The sequence below is a fragment of the Caretta caretta genome, chromosome 15 (genome assembly GCF_965140235.1).
Source record: "Caretta caretta isolate rCarCar2 chromosome 15, rCarCar1.hap1, whole genome shotgun sequence".
Classification (NCBI taxonomy): Eukaryota; Metazoa; Chordata; order Testudines; family Cheloniidae; genus Caretta; species Caretta caretta.
In genome coordinates, this window is record NC_134220.1 from 27,930,128 (window position 1) to 27,954,846 (window position 24,719).

Below are 24,719 nucleotides of genomic sequence, written 5' to 3' on the forward strand. Positions count from 1 at the left end.
CTCCGGCCCAACTGACGCCCCGCGGATTGCTTCAGCCCTTGGCCCCGGATCCCCACCCCTCGCCCCCGAGGGCCTAGCGCCCGTCAGAACCTCGGTCCTGACTGCACCAGGAGCATCAGCCCCAGCCATGTCAGCGCCCTCGGGCTGGCCTTACAGCCCCTGGCAGCCTGGGGGACCGTGGGGCTCATGGATCTAGGTGCAGCGCCCTGCTGGGTAGAAGTCTGCCCCCGCCCCAGTGTCGTCTGCTGCTGGGGCAGTGGTGGGGGCTGTCTGGGCCAGGGAGAGGGGGGTTGCCATGCAGTCTGCTGCACGTGGGGAGGGTCCCTGATACAGGGGAGTCGGGGAGGGGATGTAACCACCCCCTGTAGTGGGGTCTGGGCAGGGGCGGCTCGAGTTGTTCTTCGAGGGCCCAGCACCATTGCAGGGGTCCCTGAGGTCTTCTCCCCGCCCCCATGTGTTTTGGGGATACTTGATACACTTCCAGGACAGCATGTGCCCTTTTCCTCCGGTTCCTGTTTGCATCGCAGCTGTGCCAGAGGAGCAGGGCCCCACCGTGCTGGGTGCTCACCTCAGCCCCGTCCCACGAGTTCACAGCTGCACCTGAGGAGGGAGCTGAGTCCCACAGGGAAACCTGCCCCCACCTCAAACACAGGGAGAGGGCGGGGGCTGAACGCAGCATTTGCTGCAAGCCAAAGGTGCCTCCCAGGCTGCTCCAGTGCATTGAGTGGCCCCCGGGGCAGCTCCAGGGCTGACAGCTGTGTCTCGTTAGCCTCAAGGAGCTCAGCACTGTATTTCTCCACTGTTCTGCAGGCTGCCCGTATACTCGGCCCTGGCTGGCCAGGCAGCCCCCTCCCAGTAGGGCACTCCAGTGAGATGAATGACACCGTCCTTTCTCTCCTCCCCTGAGCATCCCCATCTGCTGCCGGAAGGCCCTTCACACAGGTGGTAGACAGATGGGGAAATTGAGGCAGAAAGCAGGGCTGTGACCTGCCCACAGTCAGAGGACATTTCTATCATTTCTGTAGGGCCAGCGTGTGTGTGTGCACGCAATTAAAACCACACATCTCTCTCTCTCTCCATCCTGTGTTACTCGTGAGGCCTGCAACTCTAGCAGGGGGGTTGCAGCTCTGCAGTGTGTTTCCTTTGGGCCGGCTGGCCGATGGCCCAGGCCCTGCAGCCGGTTGGGGATGTTGCTCAGGATGGCTTTGGGAACACCCGTGCACTAGGACCCCGTTGTGCTGCAGCGCCGTAGCGTTTAGAAACTTGTTTCCACTGGATTTTTTTTTTTTTTTTAATTCATAAAAACCACTTGGAATTTCCCAGTATTTTGTGTCCTCGCGAGCCCTGAATTCTGGGCAGCGGCTGAGCTGTCACGTTCCCTTCCAGGCAGTGTGTCTGCCTGGCACGTTTGCACAAAGGGAGCTGTGTTTCTCCTGTTCACCCTGGTGCTTTGCCGAGCGGAGCAGCCGGTTCTCCACCTGGGTTCGGCGGCGGAAGCCGTGACATCCTTCCTGTGTCTTCCTGGCAGGTCCGGGGGAGCCGATGTAGAGCTGCTCTCAGGCCAGCTCTCTGACACTGTGACGTCCAGCCCTGCCACTGTCAGCGCTGACTCCCTTACCCAAGGTGAGTGCCCTGCATGGGAGAGCCCCAACACAAAGTGAGGGCGCTGAGTGCCGGTGGGGTAAAGGGCCTGTGGGGTAGGGGAGCCCAGCACCAGTTGTGGGTGCTCAGCATTTCTGCAAATCAGGTTCTCAGTGCCTTGCCCGAGGGCCCACGCCGACCCAGTGATCGCACAGGGAACAGAACCCGGAGCGATGGGTCCTGTCCCAGAGCTCCAGCCACCGCTCCCGTCTCGTGCAGACCCACAATGCACTTGAGCTTTACAGTCATTTTAACCTCTTTGGCCATGTCCTCTGTGCTCCAAACAGCCCTTAGTTTACTTGTCTTGCTGCCAGCATGCGAATGCATTTTGTGTAAAGCCCGTGTTTACAAAGGTCTGCCCTTATGCCCCCCTGCAGGTGGTGTGGCACCTCAGAAGACACCCTTCCCCAAACCATACTGATATTGACGACGATTAGGATGATTAATTATTTGTATTATTATAGCACCCAGCCAGAAATCAGTACCCCTGGGTGCTAGGTGCTGCACAAACATAGCATGAGACAGTCCCTGCCCCGAGCCGCTTGCAATCGAGAGAGACAGGCCATGCAAGGAGGGGGAGGGAAAACCGGCACACAGCAGGGAAGCGCCTCACTCGAGGTCACCTGGCAGCTCAGTGGGAATAGAACCGAGATCTGCTGAGTCCCAGGCCAGAGCCAAACACGGAGGCAACCGCAAAAAACACAGCAGGGCGGGAGCCTGTGGAAATGGGCCAGTGTTGGGCTGAATGCTGCTTTTCCACCATGCACGAAACTCCTGAATTCATCCCCAGCCATCAGTGCATTCGGAGGGTGCAGAGACGCAGGATCCGACCCCGCTTTGGGCTAAATGTGCTGGATTGGGGGGCTCAGACTGGGTCTCTAATCACAGAGTAACTAGAGGTAGCCTAGGGCCAGTGCTTTAGCTCGCCAGGTGTTCAGGGTCTGCTGCAGGAATGGGTGGTGAAGGGCTCTGGCCTGTTACACAGGAACTCAGGCTCCATGATCAACAGGGTGCCTTCTGGCTGTAAGCCCCACAAATCAATGCTCCTGTGTAACGGCTAGCCCCAGCTGGTACTGTGCCAGTGACCGCCTACCGGCTGGGGTATTTAAACATGCCCTTAGCATTGCTGGAAGCCAGGCCCCCTGACCCTCTCCCAGCCGCAGCAGGGCCGAGCTGGGCCTGGAGCCACTCAGTGGGCGCTCGGCCCCAAGCAGCAGCAGGCTCCCGAGGGCTGGTGAAGGTAACTGTTCAGTTGTTGGGCCGAGCTTTCTCTGGGGTGGCTGATCTGTGTTGGGGGCTCTGGTTCCCCCTGCCCAGCCCCTTGGCACCCCAAATGGAGTTCTCGCTAAGTCAAAGGCTCAGCGAGCCCCTCACCGCTTAATCCCCTAGGAGTGACTCCAAGTGCAGCAGTCATAGGGCTGGACGGTCTCATTAGAGTTTGAAAGGCCCTAGTTCGTGCACTGCTACAAACCCCCAACCTCCTCCGCCCCAGCACACCTGGCAACGCCTCGCCAAGGGCTAATGGAGCAGACAGGGAGCGGCTGGACCTTTACCAGCCTGCAGCAGTCCTTGGGCTCCTGCCATGTGTCACTGCTGGAGAGAACGGCTCCAGGGGGCATCACTTACAGGGGTGGCTAGTGCCAATCACCCAGGGAGTGTCTCAGGTGGGTCTGGGGGGAGGGGGCTCTTGCCTGAGAGAGCTGGTGCTGAAGCCCAGCGAGAAGCCCCAGGAAACTAGCCAAGGTCGCTGGTTGGGGAGCGAATGAGGCCTAACCAGCCCGGGGGAGCAAGTGGAGCACTAGCCTAGAGAAGAATGACCCAGCTAGTGAGGCAGGTAGAACTGCTGATCTGGGGCTTGATCCTGCAAAGGACTCAGCACCCTTAAAAGGCCCCTGGATCTGGGAGGGAGCTGAGCACCCTCAGACCCCTGCAGAGCAGGATTCTGAGAGTTTCTCGCTCTGCTCACCTGTCACTGCAAGACACGTGCTCCCAACCCTCTGCCAAGAAACTGCTTATCAGACGCTCACACACAAAGCTGCTTCACAACACCGTGCCAGCGGCGGGCTCCTCTCCGAAGCCGAGAGGGGCCGATTAGCACGCCGCTCTTGCCTTCTTTCCAGTCAAGAGATTAAATATGAACCATGATGGCAGCTGCTTTGGGAGGTGCGGGCAGAGCGGAGGGAGAGCTTGAGATTCTCTCCTGCTCCAACCCTGAAACGTCCGGCTGGTGCCTGTGTTTTCTGGAAAGAGGAACTCGGGTTGCCTGGCTCTCAGGTTGAGTTGACAGGAAACAAGGGTTTCACTGATAGTCTGAACGCTGTGTTTCAGTGTCACGCAGCTCCCACTGTGCTGCGGTTGAAGGCCGGTACCGCAAGGCGAAGGACCTGGAGTAAATCAGGCTCTGGCTAAAAGCAGAAGTGGCCAGGGACTGATTCAAAGCCAAACCATGCTGGGGGAGCCTGTTGCACGGCATGGCAGGATGGTGGGGGGGGTGTCGGCGGTTTCTCTCACTAAGGCACGTGACGCACAGTAATGGTGAGAGACAGTAGCTAAGCAAGGATATGGCTCTGGTAGGATGAGGGGGACGAGGCGTCGGGCAGTCCTGGGCCTAGCGCCAGCGAGATCCCCTCATGTTCGCATTGGCACCAGTTGGGCTGTTGCTGCTTGACGCCCTCGGGATGGTTTATTGGCACCAAGTCCTGCCCAAGCTGTGCCAGGTGCTTGCCAGAGAGCAGGAGCCCTGCTCTGCTGAATGGGGATTTCAAGCCGCTGCTCCCACGGGGGGGATGCGGCCCACCAGGGAATGGTCAAGCTGTGCCCACTTGGGCTGTAGCCAAGGGTTCCGCTTTCCCAGAGCCCCCCAGCCCTGCTCAGGGGTTGGCCGGTGGAGTTGTAGCATTTCTCCTGCCAGGCCCGTCCCGACAGCCATGGCGCTAATGCTGTTCTCCCTCCCCAGGCGCTATGCACTGTGGGCAGCCAGAGCCGTCCTGCCAGAAAACCGACCAGTTCCTCTCGTCCTACCCCTGGTTCCACGGCCCCATTTCGCGCGTCAAAGCCGCCCAGCTCGTGCAGCTGCAGGGGCTGGAAGGCCACGGGGTTTTCCTCGTTCGACAGAGCGAAACCCGCAGGGGCGAATACGTCCTCACCTTCAATTTCCAAGGAAGAGCGAAGGTAGGGCTGGGGGTGGGGGGGTTGCCAGTCCTGCTTTCTGCTCAGGGCTTCCTCCCTCTGGTCAACTTGACAGACAGCTGGCCCTCTACACACAGACCACTACCATTCAGAGAGGGGACTGAACCCCCACCCGCGCACCCAGCCCCCTCTCCCTACTGACCAGAGAGTGGCACCAGTGGTGAGTTGGACAGCCTTGTTTCTAAAGCGCCTTGGGTGGAGGCTCCTGCTCAGCTTCGGGCCGTCCTACCCTGGGTGTGTCCGACTCCCCCCGCCGCCCCGGGGCCCATGCTCTGAGGGCTGAGAGCCAAGAGCCAGAGGCAGGGCAATTTTCAGGCCTCCCCTGAGCTCCAGTGCTCGGCCTTTGGAGGCCCCTATGCCTTGCGGACGGCTCTGAGCACAAGACTGGGTCCTTGGCCCATCTCCAGCCATAGACCCGCCTGCAGAAACCTTCCCCGCGAGGTGCCGGCTCAGAGCCCCTGGGGAAAGATGGCTGCTCCGGCTCCGCCATCCCCTCGGGGCAGGAGACAATCCCACCCCTCGCGGCCCAGGATGTAACCTGACGAAGGCCAGGCTGGTCCGACGACACCCCCCCCCACCCCCCCGGCAAGCCAAGCCAGCAGCTTCGTAACCCGCCCATCTCCCCTGCAGCACCTGCGGCTCTCACTGACCGACCGGGGCCAGTGCCACGTACAGCACCTGCGCTTCCCCTCCATCCTGGACATGCTGCACCACTTCCAACGGTGCCCCATCCCCCTGGAGTGCGGCGCGGCCTGCGACGTCAAGCTCTCCAGCTACGTGGTGGTCATCGCGTCGTCCCACGGTACGAGGGGGAGGAGGGGCTACCTGTGCACGGCCCAGAGGGGAAAGTTTGTCTCTTTCCCCACCTCCATCGCCCCGCTGGAGAGCGGCTGCCCCCTCTCCCCCCCATATATCCCTGGCTCTGGGCACAGCTGCAGTTGGCAGTCGCTCCTGGGGCAGCTGCCAGCCCCTCCTCTCTGCGAGCCCCCAAGGCTGGCTGGCCTCACCCATGTTCCAACCAGCCGACGCTGCTCAACGCATCCGTTCTGTTAACTGAGCCAAAGCATTAGCCCTTGGCTTAATTAATTAGAGTAGCTGCTGGAGCCCACCGTAATACCACGGGGTTAGAGTTCAGCATCGCCCATAATTATCAGGCTGACACTCCCCCCCCCTGTATCTTTGTGCCTCAGCAGACCCTGTCCTGGCTGGAAAGAGCTGGCAGCCAGGTGCTCAGTGAATGGCTTGCAGCTATCAAAGGTGGCTCCTGGCCCCCTTTGGCCAGGGATGTGGGCTTGGTGTACGGTTTGCTCAACTAAACTAGCCCCCAGGCCTATCCTGCCCCTCCCCTCCCTTTCCCCCAGTGTTCGGTAGGTGGGACGCTGCCCGGCAACACCCAGCTGCTTGCTATTGTCATACAGGCGCAGTGCTGGCCACACTTCCCCGGGAGGGAAGAGATTCGGGAAGGAGCTGATTGACACTTGGGATAAAAAATAACTGGTGTAATGGTAGAGCCCTTTACAGGAGCCTCTCTGTCAACCCTTGCGTTACACGCACTGCTGGGAATCAGCAGTGCTTTTCCTCTTTGTGCTAAGAGCCTGGGACATCAAGCGGCTACAGGGGCAAAAATCTGTGCAAACCACCCACTTTCTCCCCCACCTCTCTGGTGTGACACATGGCCAGGCCAAGCCAGCGGGCTTCCAGAACCAGCCTCCTGCTGCACTGGGGGTTACCCCGCCGGGCTCTGCAATCACAGAAGCCGTTCAGCACAGGCTTGAACGTAGGCACATCAGGTTCCAGGTGCAGCGTCTAGCTCTGCTGGCTGCTTCTGCCCTTGCTTAACTTACAGCAACGTGTGAAAGATGCTTTTACCTCTCCCTCCCCGCCCCTTTGTGAAGGGCGAGGTGGCGATTAGAGGAGGGGTAGAGCTTTTCATTTCTCCACGTTAATTGCATTGCCGTGGTCACAATGGACTAATTGCATGCTGGGTTATTTAAGCTTTTGGTGCTCAGTTTATGGAGGAAACGCAGTTACTAGCCTGCCTCTGCGTGCAGCGGGCCCCAGGGCTCTGCTGCCCCAGCTGAAGGCAGCCAGACAAGCTTGCACAGCCCTCTTCGCCCCCAGGGCAGGTACGGCAACACAATAGCTGTGCTTTGAAGAGTTCCCTTGAGCACAGTTCAAAGCGAGTGCCTCTAGCTAACTTCCTCCCCGTGGTTCAGTGGAGGGGGGTCGGCTGCGGTCCTGACCAAGTCTGGAGTGCTGTCTTGTGACCTCCCAGGTGGTTAGAGAGGCATGTTCCTGCTCCAAGGGTTTTCGATTGGATAAAACAGAACTCCAAAGAGCCCCCAGCACTGTCATTCAGTTGCCTTATGATCAAGAGCTGGAGAGTCAGATGAGCAGGGGCAGGGCGGGAGCAGTACTGAGCGCTGCCATGAAAGGAGTAGGAACTCAGTTTAGGGCTGTGTCCTGAACTCACATCCTCTTTCAGTACATTTTAAAACCACCAAAGGCATGGTCAGGTAACATGGTGTGGCTGAAATCTTAAGCGCCTAGCTTCCCCCTAGAATCACAGGAATGGGCTGGAAGGGATCTCAAGAGATTGAGTCCAACCCCCTGTGCTGAGGCAGGACTACCTAACCCTAGACCCTCCCTGACAGGTGTTTATCCAGCCTGTTCTTAAAAGCCTCCAGTGATGGGAATCCCACAGTCACCCCGGTAACCTGCTCCAGCACTTAACTAGCTTTATAGGTAGAAAGCTTTTCCTCGTGCCTAAGCCGGTTACCTCTTGTTCTGTCTTCCGTAGACGTGGAGAACAATTGACCCCTTTGCTCTTTACCATGATGTGGGGTGAAGCCAACTTCAATGAGCAAAGACCTTGCATACACTGGAGCCTGTGGCTCTGGTAAAGGGAATACTAATTTGAGGGAAAGAGTTGATTGAACTGAACTGAAGCAGGAGGTAGTTCAGGCCCCAAGAGGTAGGGGGCGGAGTATGGGCTAGGCTCCAAGAGGCTTGCTGAAAATAGTAGGTTGGAGGCTGTTAGAGGGCACTCTCCCCTGAAGAGTTCAGTCCCTCCTTTGGGTGGCTATGGGCTCTACCATCAAACATGAGCAAAGCTGCCACTGCCTAAATAACGTTCAGACTCGCATGAGCTGCTGAGAGGAGCATTCCTAGAGCTGGTGCTGGTAGCTAGTCACTGAAGAGGTAGCAAGAGGAGGGAGACTCATAGAAGATGGGGGTTGGAAGAGACTTCAGGACCAACTAAATCATCCCAGCCAGGACTTTGTCAACCTGGGCCTTAAAAGCCTTTAAGGATGGAGATTCCACCACCGCCCTAGGGAACCCATTCTGGTGCTTCACCACCCTCTGAGTGAAATAGCTTTTCCTAATATCCAACCTCGACCTCTCCTACTACAACTTGAAACCACTGCTCCTTGGTCGGTCACCTGCCACCACTGAGAACAGCTGAGCTCCATCCTCTTTAGAACCCCCTTTCAGGTAATTGAAAGCTGCTATCAGATCTCCCCTCGCTCTTCTCTTCTGCAGCCTAAAGTCCAGTTCCCTCCTGCATGCAGCAGTAGCGAATAGCAACAGCCTGTTAGGCCCGTGATCGCACTGGCTCTTTAGGGCAGCAAGGGCACAGGGCTGGGAACCTGCGTTCAGAGCAGGAAGTGCCTCTGCCGATACAGAAAGTTTGAAAGTCAGGCTGTGTTTTTCCTCTTTCTAAAAGAGAAGCTGCCCTAACCACTGACCACAGGGGCGGCTCACGGAGATCTGATTCATAACAGGCTGTTTAGGAGTTCTGACCAAACCCTTTGCGTGGGACGGGTCACCCAAGGTGGAGCGCAGCAACACAAGGCCACCCCCAGGCTTCAACGCCTCTGCCCCGGAGCAGGAGCTGCCTAGGCCCCTTTTGGTGGGACGGATGCTTTAGGGGGAAGTACCCGCCCCTCTGTAAATTGCACCAAGGAGATGTTTGCCCACCCCGTCGAAGGAGAGCTTTCCCCACTCTGCCTCAGCAGCCAGCTCTTCAGTATACAGCAGCACTGTGTACCTTGGCCAACAGGGGGAATAAGAGCTGCCCTGAGCAGGGAGAGGTTGGACAGGAGAACAATAGTGACCACAGACCACCTCCAGTTCTGTGTGCCTTAGTGCTGTCCCTCCCCCACTATTAGATAACTGGCCAGGGTCCATGCAGGATCCAGGGCTAGGTGCTTAGGAAGGCCACAGGAGAAGGCTTAAGGCACAAAGCCAGGGAAACTTACCCAAGATGGCTTAGGTTTCTCTTTGGATCCTGCACGTACCCTGGCCAGTTATCTAATGCTTGGATTTCTCCCCTCTCCCTGTAGGTTTGGGCTCAAATAACACCATCTTGCTCCCGTTCTCCGTCCCGAATTGGAGCTCCGAACTCGGCCATACCCGCATCAGTCCCTCCAGCTGCCCCCGGCTACACATGACAGATGACATTCACCACAGTTCTCAGCCAGAACAGATCTTCCATCTGGTGCCCTCTCCAGAAGAACTGGCCAGCAGCCTCCGAGACAGCAATGTGGCCATCACGCATGCCAGCCGGCAGCGGGACTCTGACTACGAGCTGGATTCCCCTGGCAGGGGCCACATTCGGGCTATTGACAATCAATACACGCCCCTCTGACAGGATGGGGTGGGGGGGTGCAAACCACGCACTTTGGCATGGAGCCTTGTTAGAGAACTTCTGCTATAGATTTTGGGAACCCTGTGAGAAGAATGTAATTAGGGATTTATTTTTTTGGTAAGGGAAGGGGTAAGAGATATAAATTGTTCACTCCAGTATGGGTGTTATCCCTCTCTTAGGCCTGTTAAAGGGCCTGTTTTACATATTAAAGCTTTCTTATTACTGTTTACACGTCATTCCTGTTAACCTGTCAGGCTCTCTGCCCTTTAGGCTACTATCTACACTTTTAGTCATTGGTACAGAGACATGTCACAGTTGCTTTTGGTCTTCACTGCCCTTTTTGATGTGACTCAGCCCAGAAAAGAAACTGGAATGGTCCATTACAGCCACAGAATTGGACAAAACTGGATTTGACGTTCTTTGCGACAAGTTACTGATCTGGGCTGTGCATAAACAAAGAAAAATCACTTCCTGATGGCCAAGGAAGGTGCTGCAGTAGCACAAGTCATAGTTCCATATTTCTAACCGAGCAGTAGCCTTAGGGCTAAGGTAAGAGTGGGTTCATTACTTTGGGATATGGAGCGTACAGGCTTTAACTTCAATCATGTTTGCATTTTTAAACCAACAATTGAGCTGTTGAAGTCACTGCTACAGCTATGGGCAAAAGAAATGCTCACATCTATTAGCCACGATTAAAAAGTGAACACTAACTTCCTCCTATTAATAGAGGCTTAACGTAACTGATCAGAGGACGAAAGAGAAGACTGACATCTTGGCACGGCCTTGAAGTAAAACTTCCTTTCTGCTGTTGAAATCTTTTAGGCACAAGTCTGAAGTTAAGCAAAAGTTTTTTTTCCAAATATGTTACCTCAGCTTGGTTCTTCAAAGTAGGAGGGGTGTTGACAAACAGCCACCATTGCTTGCATTTAAAAAAAAACAAACACAAAATATGATCCAGTATTTAAAGAGGGTTGTTAAGTCAAGCTATGCAAATACGACTTCCCTGTGTGTCATGTTTTCTAGCCAGAGTGGGTATAACCTTTTCTCCCCAGTATCCCCCTCACCTGTAGGTCTCAGGAAAATCACTGACTGTTGGGTTTTTGACAGTGCTTTTGCTATTTTTGGAGAAGCAACATGAGCCCCTTCATTGTAACAGTTACCCAAAAAGGGGGTGCACTAATGAAGCTTCTTATCCTCATACCTTATTGTGACTAGGGTTAGACTTTGGCATTTCCTCAGTTAGAATTACAGTTACAGGAGGAGATGTGACATATTTGCCTTTGTGCTTCTTTACCAAGAGACAGGGGTCTGTGCAGAGCTGTATGTTATGAGTTAAGATTTATAGATTCACAATAAATAGGTAATTTCACTAACCCCTATAGAACAGAGAAAAGTTTCTCAGCTGTTTCCTCCTTCCCCCTCCCCCCGGAGGGTCTGACACTTAATGTGGATGAGATGCCTTCGTGTTCATGCGGGATCAGGCAGGCCACCTCCTTCCTATAACATCCCTGTGGAGGAAAAGGACAGCAATTGCTTAGATGGAAAAGGAAGGTAACGTTTAACCAGCAGCAGAAGTGAGGCGAGCCAGCATTATGTAACCACTCAGTGCTCCACAGAATACAGCTGGAGATCCAATGCTCTTACAAGGTACGAGCTAATAAATCAACCCAACACCAGTATGTTGCTACTGAGGAAGTAAAGAATCCTATGAGATGAGAACCATTTAAGTGATCAGTCCCATTCCTCTCTACACTCAAAAAAAAAGTTCACCAGCAAGACATCACCATGCAGCATACACAAGAAAAGCACAGCTGTATTAATGCCCCACCTCGTTGTATATAAAAAGAATCCACTGCATGGTGCTTGCTACTGTACTTAAATGGGAAAAAACACACTTCCACCCCAAATTCCAAATTGGCATCAGAAAGCTTCAGCTACCTGCATCTGTCCACCAAAGCTCACACAAAGTATTAGGGACAGCATGCAAAGCAACTGAGTATCATCAAATATGAAGGGGACTAATTTGCTATTTAAAAAAAAATGTCTCAGCAATCAGCTTCTACCATTCAAACCAAGTCACATTTATATACTTTCATGTCACTCCCCATAATTTATGGTACACGGAGGCAATTTCTTCTTCTCACATTAGTTAAAGATTAAGGTGAGGTTTTTCAAAAGCTCCTAAATACCTTGAGCTCAGGTCCATCTGCAAGTCAACACAAATGTATGCCCTTAATTCACTTAGATGCATTTGAAAATTCAACCTTTAACCCACGAACTTTGTGTGTTTGTAATTAAGAATTTTTGTACCTTCTAGTTTATTAGTAAAATCATCACTAGACCCAACCAGTTTCCCAAGGTAAAGCATCTCAGCTACGCCAGAGTTGGGCCACACCAGAAGGGGCTGTATGGTAGAAGAGACTTTCTGGAATGTGGCTTAAGGGAGCAATGTTTAAAAAAAGAAAGACATTCAACTTGAAAAGCCACTGTAGTCTTACAATTACTGTAACTTGGAAGTTGGCAAAAGATGCTGTTCCCTCTAGATCACTTGTGTGCATTTGACCACACTTTGTCAAGTCAGTCTCTCCTTTTGTGGAAAGGCCCTTAAAAAAATTCAGGCCATAGAATTATATACATAAATTGGGCCAGGATTTCTGCAATCAGTCAATTTTTAAAAAATGGAATGCAAGTGACCAGTGCCCTTATCCTCCCCCAACACATTTCTAATGCACTGCAAGGGACAGGAAAACCAAGACAGTCTCAACTTCATCCCAGCTTTGCAAAGAAGCTGCTGAAGCTCCTATCAATCTCTGTTCCCCCACTTTTGTCGGAGGACTTCTCCTAGGCAAGGTATTTCCCAAGCCCAAAGTGATAGGCTATGGCAGGGGCGGGCAAACTTTTTGGCCTGAGGGCCACATCAGGTTTCCAAAATTGTACGGAGGGCCAGTTAGGGGAGGCTGTGTCTCCCCAAGCAGCCAGGCATGGCCCAGCCCCCGCCTCCTATCCGACCCTTCCCCCCTGTTTCTGAGTTGGGGTTTTTGGCCTAAGTCTTACTGTTTAAGTGACAGCAACCAAACGCGCACACACATTTGGTGTTAGTTCACTTGCCAGGGCCTTCTTTATGGACTAAATGGAACTTGCTTTTCTTATTTAATACAATATACACCAAGTTTGTGCTCATTCATTCTATGCTCCTGTGTGAACAAATCCAAGCAAATGTGACTATAAGTTCCTTCTCCTAGTACCTAGTTGGAAAGTTGCTCTGATTATACACTAAAGTTGCAGTTGTTTCCTTCTGGACTTTCACTGTCAAGTTAGCCAAAGCTAGAAAGAAACCTGATAATCCAGAATGAAAGGCTGGCAGAGCACTCCAGTTCACTGCTGAAGGGGACTGTGTATGGAATCTGAGGAACTGTACACTGAAAGCTAACAAACAGTCTGTTCACCACCTCCAGCCTGCCTGGAGTCAACAGCCTTCCCCTGCAGTGTTCTACCCATCTCATTCCTTTCCTTCTCCAGCCAAAAGGTCTACTTTTCCTAACTGGGCAAATATTCTTCCAGTCCTTCCCTCTGTTACTCCAACAGAGCCTCTCATCAACCCCTCACTTTGGTGTTAGGGTCCTAAAACCAATTATACAGTAATTGCAGGGTCAGTTCTTTAATCTGTTTTCCCAAGTCATGGGAGGCTGACCTTCTCAGAAATCCATCCTTGCTAGAAAGTAGTTGGCTTGTGATACATTTCCAAGTCGGACTTAGTTTCCCTTCCTCTTCTGTACTGCCAGGACTATTTCATAACTAACTCAGTACACACAATGCTCGTCTAGTAGAAACATGGGGACGCAACATTAAGCCCTTGAAATATAAGTGACTTCAAAGTAATTTTGCGGACTTCTCCAAAACCTTTTTGCCAAGTAACTAGCGAAGGTGTGTGGCATGTTTCAACGTAGACTTTTATTGTAAGATTTTTCTATATTTAAAAGCACATTAATAACGGCTTGTAGGCCAAGGAATTATCCACATTTATGAAGTGTTTTCAAGACAGTTGCTTTCAATGAAGAGGCAAAGGGGGACACTGAACTTTTGCATTTCTCACCTTAGCAGCCGAGCACAGTTGCCTTGCCTCCGGGACTACCAGATACTGGGGAACACTGCCAGCAAGCTGCCTGCTTTGGCCTAAGTTCTCAGCCCCTGCTCGAGTCTCAGGGTCCAGAGAAGGGGCACACAAAATTGAATCTGATTGGTTCCAAAGTCTTACCTCTGAGGCTGACTGATTGAAAACAGCTTGTCTAAGGGCTGGCACCGTAAAGGAGACCAGCATTTCTGTTCTTCCCCAGCAGCAACAGGTGGCTGGGCTAGTGAAACGTTTCTATTTTCAGAGCAGCAATTTAGAGCTGTGTTCCACAGTGAAGACATAACAGTATGTAGTGCCTCAACTTGCTACGCCTATTGCCGGACAGAAGCCTGGTGTAGCAGGTAACTGTAATACAGCCTACCGGCTGTGCCAAAACAGAAACCAAGCCCTCCCTCCCGCCCCCAACTCTACACCCCCTTATTCTTATGAAAGGCCTTACTTGCTATTTGCTGACAAACAGGCACTGCCTACAGGCAACTCTTGCATGTCCTCTTGGTAGACAGGCTGTGTAGGAGACGTGTTCATCAATACGAAGTACCATTGTGGTCTAGCCCTCTGAAAGGGCTAACCCAACAGGGAAAGGCTAACCCAGCATTTAAGAACAGGGTACCTAGAACACCGACAGCAACCTCATTGATCCTTTTGCTTCAAGGCTGCCTTCCACAGCGAAGCTTTGAGGAAAAGGTCCAGGTCCAGCAGAGGAAGCATCAAGCCAACATCATCAAAGAATTAAGGCAGCCTAGTCTGTGCCACAGTGACACAATATTAATTAACTGTTGATATTCCTTGGACCACAGAAAACTGTCAGTTTAGAGCCAATGTGGTTTTACTGTACCATGCATATAAAGCCTTTCAGTCTTGACTGACAAGTTTGAGTACAATATTCCATATTTCAACGTAAGAGCTTGTTGTATGAGAACAGGATGTTATCTTAGCCAGCATATGCCCACAGTGTAGGAGTTGAGTGCATTCTATTGTTCACTGCCTTTTTATCCCATAGGCAAATTAAGGCCAACAAGGGTTTTGTTGGAATAAAGTGCATTTATTTCAAAGCTGTACTTTTCAACGGCACAGAATTCTTGTATAGTAGATTTTCTATGTATTGTTTCTGTATGTACTGTACAAGTAACTTATTCTTGAATAATGCGATTTTGCTATTATGTTCAAATCAGCTCTTAAATAAATTGTTTTTAGAATCTGTTTGTTCTAATATTAATACTTTTAGCCTAATTTTCTCCAGAAGCTCTCATTGACTTGCCAGATATTGGACTAATAGCTGCTAGAGTACAAGAGCCCTTCCTCCCCACTTTTAGAAATGAAAGTTACATGTATGTATGGTGGTGTTGTAGCCATGTTGGTCCCAGGATATTAGAGCGCCAACATGGGAGAGGTCTTTTTTTTTTTTTTTTTTTTTAATAGAACCAACTTCTGTTGGTGAGCCAGACAAATAGACCCCTGCGTGGATACAAAATTTGTATCTGCATCCGATCCGCCAACATGGTCCACAGACAGCTGCAGGTATAAAATGGGTATCTGCAGATTTGCGAGTCTCTAGAGACAAGCTTTTGAGCATACCTCATCCAGTGCACTAAATGCCCCAACAACAACTATGTGGCTGAAACCAGACAATCATTACACTCCTGAATGAACTCACACAGGAAAATGATAAAAGACGAAAAACATCACAGCTCCTGTGGGTGAAAACTTTTCACAAAACCATCACTCTGTATCTGACCTATCAGTCTTCATCCTCAAAGGAAACCTGCACAACACTTTCTAAAGATGAGCCTGGGAGCTTAAATTTGTATCTTTGCTAGACACTAAAAATCAGACTGAAAAGAGACAATGGCTTATTACAACAATCTGTAACCCACTAACAATCCCCCAGCTACTTCCTCTCCCTTCCTTTCTTCCCTATAAGTGGAGGGGTTTTAACAGGCCACATTGACTTGACTGGTTCCTTGAAATATGTTAACTACTTATGCTAAACAATCTGTTCCATCTTGTAGTTAGCTGTGATACTGCAGGTAAGTTGCCCAGACCTGAAGAAGAGCTGTGTAAGCTCGAAAGCTTGTCTCTCTCACCAACAGAAGTTGGGCCAACAAAAGATTATCTCCCCCGTGTCTCCCAGTTACGTGAATGTTTGATAATCAACTTCCACAAGCTATGTTGTGTTCTTTATTAATAGAGTATTTGATGAACAGAAGTACAAGGTATATTTACTCACTTGGTTGAGTAAGATACACCATTAGTATTTAATGGTTTTATGCCCCCTACTGCCTGTCAGAATTACTTCTGTAAAGCAGTGACATTTTCATTGCAGTGTCCACATAGTGGATTGACTTACAAGACAAACTATACTATTTAGCCTCATCTTGCACTGAGCCGTGGTATACTTTGCCAGCTATATTTAATATGTACATATTTACACAAACACATTATTAACCCACCTTTGAAATGCAACAACTGGTTTGTACCTTAACAGGTCACACTGTTTTCCTCCTCCTATCCATTAACTTTTGGTTAGCAGATGTATGTTCCATAAGGAACAGTGGTGAAGATCACAGTACATTTTATGGACCTGGGCTGAGGTAGCTCATGTTCATGTGATGTACTAAACACACACATGAAATTCACTTACTTTTCTTCTAGTCTTTTCCTATCATTCTACATTTTGCCCATCACTACTGCAGCTTTTTCTTGCTCAGCCTGGCAAGTAGCTTCCTCAAACACCAACACACACTACTGACCTATGCATCGTCTCTACTGCCCCAAGCCTTCCCATTCTGCTTCTCTCAGAAGATGCTACGTTGTGGACCGAAGCTACTGCAGTTGAGTCAAGAGCTAAGATCATAAGAACGGCCATATTGAGTCAGACCAAAAGGTCCATCTAGCCCAGTATCCTGTCTTCCGACAGTGGCCAATACCAGGTGCCCCAAAGGGAATGAACGGAACAGGGGTAATCATCAAGTGATCCATCCCCGGTCGCCCATTCCCAGGTTCTGGTAAACAGAGGCATTTAAAGTAGGATACTTTGACTGAAGTACTATGTATGGTACATAGATAGTTATAAAAAATCTCCTTATATCTTGTACAGAAACACATGTCAAAGGTTTGACGTCAAATACTATTTAAATTTCATAATGCCAAATCAATTTTACCTGACATTAAATTGGAAAGAATCTTAAAGCTAGAGAATCAAGTATGGCAAGAGTAACATACACACACCAGATTGATCAGTTTTTAAAACTTTTTTTATTTTTTAATTTTTTTTAAAGTTTTTATTTTATATTATCTACAAAGTAAAAGTTTTCTTAACTTAAAAGTTACATCACTGTCTTGCAATAGTGATCACTTCATCAAACGTGATTTATAAATAATAATCCATCAGTTTGACGATTAGAATTTTTTTTACTGAACCTGTTTCAAGTTTAGTTAGACGTAAAAGGGATCTCCAAGTCTTGATTTTTAGTGATAATAGCAGCAAGAATCACTCGTGTTACTTCTTTTGCTAGCTGATGAGTTCATAACTTTGAAGGGTCGTTAAAAAATAAATAACTTCCAGTTTTCAGCAAGCAGAGTTTGGGCACCTGCTGGACTCTGATACAGTGTATGGGATTATGGAATAACCCACAAGTTCCCACATGCCTCTACTCAGTCCGAATCTCTCCCACTGCAAGATGAACTGTTAGCATTCCTATTGGATGTTACAAGAAATCAAATTTTTTTTTTTAAACAAAATAAATGAAATTCTAGTTTTCTGTGCTTCCAGTTGGCAGAAGCAGTGGAAGGAAGGTTTTTGGCCTACAAAAGGTATCCAGCCTTTGTTACTCCAGATCAGCCTTACAACTGCTGTTGGTGGTGGGCTTGTACTGCAAAAAAAAGAGTGCAGGTGTAAATAGCAGATTGATAAGCCATACAACAATGTGTAGTTAATCAAATCACAGGATAACTATTTAGCTCAAGTCTGTAAAAAAACCTGCATTAAGATGTCCTTCGGCTGTTTTTCTACCTAAACCCTAAGAAAGCACAACATATTTTCCCCACCCATTCCACACCATACAAAATCAGGTATTAGTTCACTGTACAAGTTCACACCCTGCTTTGGGAAAAAACAGTACTTGAGACACCTAGGTAAGGAGTTACATTTAAAGAGCAACAAAACAAGTAGGGCCTGGTATTCCCAAGCAACAGTACTGCAAAATGTTGCTCTTCGAATAAAAAGTCAACGTCAAAATCCCATCTGCCTTCAGCCATTAGTTGCCAGGAATACTCCTATCCCTGGAGCAATATTTTTACAACTATCCTCAAGACAATTTATATCTTTTACATGTACAAAACTTGGATCATTACACCATAAGCCACCTACATATTCTATCCCCCAAGACAAGGGCAGGCGGATATTGTCCTACACACACTGAAGTCTGCATATGTTTCAGCCATACAGAAGTAAAGTCTTTGCTAACTTAATTCATCTTATATGCATACTACGTTCACATTTGGAGCAGCAAAATATAAATACTAACTGCAGAAATACTGTCTGCCGCCTTCAGCAGTTTGCCTCTGTAAAAGGACATCTTACTTTTTTTGTTTCTAACCCAAACCTGGCTCATAACTGTTTTGCTCACTAATTTGACCTGGCTCAGTTAAGGTGCAGGTCTCCCACGCACACACTCCTCACCTGAAGGGTGCGTCATATAGGGGAAATGTGTTGTTGTCGAGACTGGAATGGGCTGTAGTGCACTTTGAGCGATGGCGGCTTGGGGACCACCAGGTGGCTGGGTCGTCATTAGCATCATTGGAGCATGGGCAGTTGGGTGAGAAGGAACCATTCCTGACTGTACATGAGCCTGAAACAAAGAGCTCTTTAGTATAATGGTCACAAGGAGGCAACACTCCTGGCCACATGACTAGCAAAGAGTCCTCCAACTGTAACAGTAAATCCTGAGATTTACTCCATTTTAAGTCAATTGGCTAAAATGTGCACATAGGGAGTAAGTTTGAGATTTTAAAACACAAGGTGTCAAATCCTTATTCTTGGCTTTGCTGACATCATCTCAGTTTGGACAGGAGCTCATTGCTGACTAAGAGCACTGGTAAAGAATACTTTTGGAATATTTTTAAAAAAATCTTTAGACATTTTGTTAAGAATTGAGAAGCATTTCCTATGCAGAGAATGAATTGGACACTGCGCACAAATAATAGGCCCTTATATAGGCCTTTACATACATGAGAAGAGCCAACATCCCCTTCTCAGTACCTCATATGAACGCATGGTTATAAGGAGGAAGGAAAAGCATGAAGCAAAGGCAAAGATTTCTACATTTTTCCCCAAGCAAAAGTCTCCAACAAAAACTTCACACCTCCATGAAATGAACTTGAAATTGGGAACTGTAGACAGGTGAGAAATCATCACGTTCATCTGTCCTAGATGCCCATTGTCTCTCCAATGTCCAGTCTCTCTATATAGCTATATTCGCTCCCACATACACAGTTGAAAATTAGTAATTTCCCCCTTCATTCCACTATGTAATGCCGCTAGCTCAGATCTGTTCTATTTTCAGTTAAGCTCACAATATCACAGTTCTCATGTACTGAAAGTGTTCATAATTAATCCCCAAAGGAAAAGTGAGATGCATCTGTCTCACCGCTTATCACCTTATAAGCAAGTAATGTCTCTCCTCGGTTGGTGGGGAAACTCCTTTCACTCAGTAGTAACGCCTCCTGACAGGAGGCAGTCAGAGGGACTATCTATATTTCCTAGTGGAAAGTCCTATCAATCTCTAGCAGTAATTTCTCAATTACAAGAGGACTCTCAAAAACCAGGCAGCATTTAAGACGGTCCATGTTTAGATGCAAACAAGTTTTCAAAATAAATTTGGTTTTCCCATTTTAGTTGTGGGTGTGTTTTAAGTGAAGCTGGTAGAGGAAACTCAGATGCCAGACAACACTCCAGACAGTAGCAGGCACTGGCTAGGACTTCAGACTCATTCAAGTTAGATGTGCAGAAAGGGCAAAGTTCCCATGTGGCTAAACCCTGCAACTCTTTCCATAAGCACTACTTTTACTGTATCACTGTCAGTCTTAAATCAGACTGGCATTTGATTAATGGGACTCCTCAAGTTGTAATATAGCTTCCAAGAAGCCCCTAAAGGCATGAGGACTAACTCCAAAATCATACTAAGGACCTTGTTTGTGTTCAACAGCCATGCCTTCCAAACCTCATGCATTACCTCCCTCATGAACACCAGAATTTTTGCTTTGACTAAGCAATACTATTATAACCATAGCAGCCATGATCAATACAGACATGCAGATAAAAATTTTTTGCCATGGTAATGATGTAACATGCTCAGAGTTTCGTGAGTCAGGGATTCAATTAGCATCAAGTTACTGATTGTCTTTAAAATGAAATTAATTTAATCCCTTAGTGTCAGCACATCTAGAATTCCCACCATAAAGCGATAATGAATTTCATGCTAGTATTTAGCATTAGAAAATCCCTATCTCTGGAGCTTCGGGATTATTATTTGTTTTTCCTGTAAGCAGTTGAGGTAGCCATTTTGTAAGAGATTTTTAGATAGATGAAGCTATATCATTCCTTCACTAGAAGCTTATGGGGCATTGCCCCATCCTGAGAAGCCATCTGGAACTTTGTACATTTTTTGAGATGTCCATGCCTGCTCTTTTTATGTCTGTGAAACCAACAGCACAGAATTCCACAAGCCAAGATCAGAGATATAGAAGACTGACTGTGCTCATTAAAAATATCAGAGACTTTAACAGTCATTTAGTTAATTCTGCACTAGAATAAGCTTCTTATTTTCTTTAGTAATTTTTTGTGAAGCCCAAAAAGCAAAAAAGGAGCCAGCAAGATTAGACAATTAACTTCCATTTACTGAAAGTGTGCTGGGCACACAGGTATGCAATTGTCATTTACACTTCACTACAGTTCACCTAGTCCTTTACATCATGGAAGTGAAATGATTACCTCTGCTTTTGAGGTTTGGTGCTCTAAGTGTCTATATAGCAGTCACTTACAATTAGGCACATCTGAGGGTCCAAATGCAGGACTTTACAGGGACCCCAAAGGAACTAGAAAATCTAGTCAGATACAGAACTACCAAGTTAAGACAGATCAATATCCCACCTACACCAATATCCTGTTTGAGTCAATGGCCAGATGCTTCGGAGTAAGATAAGGCCCCATAACAAGTTGGCTAAAGAAAGTCAGTTGGGGGTTTCTTCATAACACAAGAGCAAGGCAATGGGAGATTCTGAAATTAAAAAGCTATACATTTAGAATGGGTAAAAGGAAATTTGGTAAAAGCAATTTTTTTTTCCACATCTCCTAATTAACTTGAACAGAGACTGTCCCAGAGATTGAGGGAAAGATTTTAGCAGAATTCAGAAAAGGATTAGACTCCTATTTGATTAACAAGACCTTGAGTTACACTAGCTAGGGTAACATGCGTAAGGAGTATCAACCCTTCTGATTTAAGGCATAAACCAATCACTAACTGCCTGGGGTTAGGAAGAAGTATCCTCCACAAGAATGATCCTGCTTAAGTGTTCATTCTTTGATGTACCTGTATGTTTCCACTAATCTGTGTTCTCTAAATTACATAGTGCCAATCTCTATAGCAGTGCCTCCTGCAGTGGTCTCTCCACACACCTAATCACGTTCATTGCCCTTCTCTGGATTTTTTTTCCTATTTTTGCCGTATAGATTTTGAAGTGGGGTGACCAGAACTGAAAACAGCATTCAAGATCAGCTTGCTTTTTTGACCATTGCAACCCACTGAGCTGTCCCCCATATCCTCATTGGCAATTTGATTTGCAACCCATCAGTGTTACTATCTTTCCTTCCCACCTCACTTTAAACTCTTCTGAAGTTCTTCATAATCCTCTCAGGATTTTCCAAGCACCCTTGAGTATTTCTCATTGAATAGACTTTTTATAAAGAGGTGGCTTTGCATTCAAATGTGTTTTAACAAAATACCTTTTCCAAAGCTCGAAGTGGAGCCCTACAGTAGCTATTTTAGATGAAGTTGGTGCACCAAGATTCTTGAGCACCTGTACGCCTCCAGACTGCTAAATGAACGGCACTGTGCAAACAGAACCCTAAGCAACACAGAAAATAGTCGGCCAAGAGAAATGATGTAAAAAGAGGCCACTACTCCATGTGAAGGCGACATCTTTGAGGCAACAGGCCATTCAGTCTTTGGAAGGTTGTTAAAGTTTGTTTACCTGGGGTACATGGGCCATGTGTGGCGGATTGGTATATGCAGGCTGAACATGGGAAGGATGAATAGTGAAAACTGTTTGTTGTGCTGTTGGAAAACTATTTTGTGGAGACTGCGTATTGGAGCCTGGTGTCATGGAAGGTGGGGTTGGAGCAAGACCAGCATGGTACATTGCTGACTGCTGCTGTGGGTTTGCCAGGTGGAGTGCCTGAGCTGCCTGGTGCTGGTGATGCTGCAAAGCAAACAGGAGGAAGAATTAGTGAGAGTTTCGGTTTTGGTTCCAGGGGAGAAATGATAAACATTTATTCCATGAAAATAATAATAAATTACTAAAATGCCACTTAATATCTAACATTTTAGAAGGATGTTCCTATATACACTGCACAAATAACACAAAATAAAATGCCACATTCTGATCCTGTAGGTCTTATTATCCAAGTCCGTTGAACGGGGGGAAAAAAGTCACTGGAGCCTGCAGACCTGATGTGTTCTCCAGAATTGAGGCTATTATGTAAAAAACAAAAGCCATCTTTCAGCACTTCTGTCTGTGACTAACTTTTCCATGCCATAAATCCACACATACCGAACCTGCAGCCAGACTGCACCAGCGGAGTGACGTTCCTTAATTAATTGCAAAAGCATTGCTGAGCCACCTGTCCCCCATTCCTGATCAAAAAGGGTCAAATGAGTAATTCCAAATACTAGACTTGTGTGTACGTGGGTGGTGGGGGAAGAACCACCCCCTGCTTTTTACACAAAGTATTTTAAGTCATGATTCACTATCCTTTACCCTTATTAGTATCATCACACATTGGTATAAAGGCAGGCCGACTGCACTTCACTTTGGATTCACATGCAAATCATAAGGAAATAGTATTTCCAAGCCACATTACTTCTGGAATGAGGGACTATGAACATAGCTGCTATAAAAGATTATTTGTCAAGAAGAATATGTTTGGAGCTGCATGAAAAGCAAACAGATGCCGAAGTAACAGACTGGAGCAGGGTCTTCTAAAACAATGGGCTATAAGACATATTCCAAAATGTTTGCTCTCTAGAGTTTTGCTGTTACCTGCACTGGACTGGGAGCAGGGTGGCTTCCAGCATGTTGGCTTTGCTGTTGTCCTGTTGGTGTGGCAGAAGGCTGCGGATGAGGAGGGTGTGGATGCAGGGTAGCATTCGGGTGGGCATATTGCTGAGCAAGTGAGCCAGTAGAAACTAAAAGGAAAAGGAAGAAATTGACAAGTGACACAGAATATACATCTCACCAAATTCACATTGCATATGAGGATTTTACAGCACATCAGTGATACGGTGAATTGGTCTTTTTTCCCCTACAAATAGTTTATCTTGTAGTTACCTGCACATCTTACCTTGGATCTAAAAATTTATATTTGCTTTCATGTAGTTTACATGGTTTTGCAGGAAAGTCAATAAATAACCATAATAAAATATTTCAGCTTTCCTAGTTTGATTTAATAAAAGATACTGTATATATCAAAACACAAAAGCAGTATTTAATCTGCAATTTTAGTCAAACAGATAAGTCTACAAGTGATTTGTAATCAGTTTCTTAAATTTTATAGTTCTGGAAAAAGTAAATTCTCTATTGTACAGAGTTAAATAATTCACAAACACAAATACTTATTCTATTTCCACCATCCACAAAGTCTTTGGCCTTTTACCTGGCTAACCTCACCATGCTACTCTTCTGGAGGTTGTTTGCAGTACAGTCAGCACACACATACACGGTGTGCCTGTGTGTAAGTTACACAAACACAGTATATACATAGGAGCTGGGAAACTCTAGCTTTCTGAAAGCCAACCAGCTTTAGTTGAAGTTGGAGCCTTACATAACACCCACTTCAAGACGCCTTCTTGCACTACCACCATTCCCACTGACTTTTTGATGTTGCTATAGAACACTTCGTTTCTGGAAGTCATGGACTCTGAATCCCACAGCAAGAAAACTGAACACACAAGTCAAACAGCAGCATTCATTAACTGCAGAAACAGTCTTCGGGAAATCCTTCTACAACAAAGTGAAATGTAATCAAGTCCCTGCTTGGTCATTCCTATCATGTTGGGCTACAAAATGGCCCATGCAGAGTTTGTTCACTCCCCTTTGTAAAAGGGGCAGTAATTTTTTAAGAGTAGGCAGCATGAGAAGCCACACTAAATTGCTTCAAAAAGGTTTTCACTAGAGCACTAAGCAATGAGTTTAAATGAAGCAATAGTCTCCAAAAAAGTCCTACATGCTTCCTCTACGCCTGTAGTTTTTAGATCTTATATTATGTGTAAGATTACGCACAACATACCAGTCGCTTGTGTATGCGGCTTGCAAAGTCATTACTAAGTCAAGCTCACATTCATCTTGGTCCAATACCACATTGCATTGAAATGGAAACTAGCTTTGCTGCCCACAGTGCTAGAAATGGAATATCTGAAGCAACCGATCACTTGGGTCCTGAACCCAGCTCCTGCCTGTATCCTAATTTAATTGTTTCGAGGAACAAACAGGACTATAATTCCCTGCTAAATCAGAAAGCTACACATGTAAAGTTCTGTACTGAAGTGCTAAGAAAGCCAACATTAGGAGAATTTGAGGGCCACACTACATGTACCTCTGCTGTACCTTTCTAGATTTACAAAGCAGTTCATTGGAAAAAAGGAGCTCCATCTGGGATATAGTTTTAGGTTAGTTAGATTACAGTTAAGGCCACAACCACCTGCATATTCATTGCCAGCAATTCTATTTATACTAGGAAATCCCAGCTCTGAGAGCAAATAGATTTAATTGCTCTAACTTCTATTCCCCAATGTCAAAACCCGTTACCGTTTCTGAAAAGTAGAACTTCTC

The 24,719-nt window shown here is 47.5% G+C and overlaps 2 protein-coding genes across 14 annotated transcripts in view; one reads left to right on the plus strand and one right to left on the minus strand.

Moving 5' to 3' along the window:
* The window catches only part of SH2B3 (SH2B adaptor protein 3), a 90,349-nt gene extending 80,639 nt beyond the window's left edge, over positions 1-9,710 (plus strand). For both annotated transcript variants that reach the window (XM_048820934.2, XM_075120091.1), the window contains exons 5-8: positions 1,529-1,623; positions 4,598-4,812; positions 5,461-5,632; positions 9,177-9,710. In XM_048820934.2, coding sequence (XP_048676891.2) covers positions 1,529-1,623; positions 4,598-4,812; positions 5,461-5,632; positions 9,177-9,481 — 787 coding nt within the window. In that variant the 3' untranslated portion in view covers positions 9,482-9,710. The remainder of the gene's footprint in view (positions 1-1,528; positions 1,624-4,597; positions 4,813-5,460; positions 5,633-9,176) is intronic.
* Positions 9,711-10,804: 1,094 nt separating this feature from the next.
* Positions 10,805-24,719, minus strand: part of ATXN2 (ataxin 2) — a 75,840-nt gene continuing 61,925 nt past the window's right edge. For 10 of the 12 annotated variants that reach the window (XM_048820917.2, XM_048820916.2, XM_048820912.2 and 7 more), the window contains 4 exons: positions 22,932-23,077; positions 21,864-22,091; positions 18,295-18,463; positions 16,850-17,485 (listed from right to left, as the gene is read on the minus strand). In XM_048820917.2, the coding sequence (XP_048676874.2) occupies positions 17,457-17,485; positions 18,295-18,463; positions 21,864-22,091; positions 22,932-23,077 (572 nt within the window). In that variant the 3' untranslated portion in view covers positions 16,850-17,456. Of the gene's footprint in view, positions 10,990-16,849; positions 17,486-18,294; positions 18,464-21,863; positions 22,092-22,931; positions 23,078-24,719 lie in introns of those variants that run through there. The other 2 variants (XM_048820908.2, XM_048820914.2) reach the window with 2 other exon arrangements.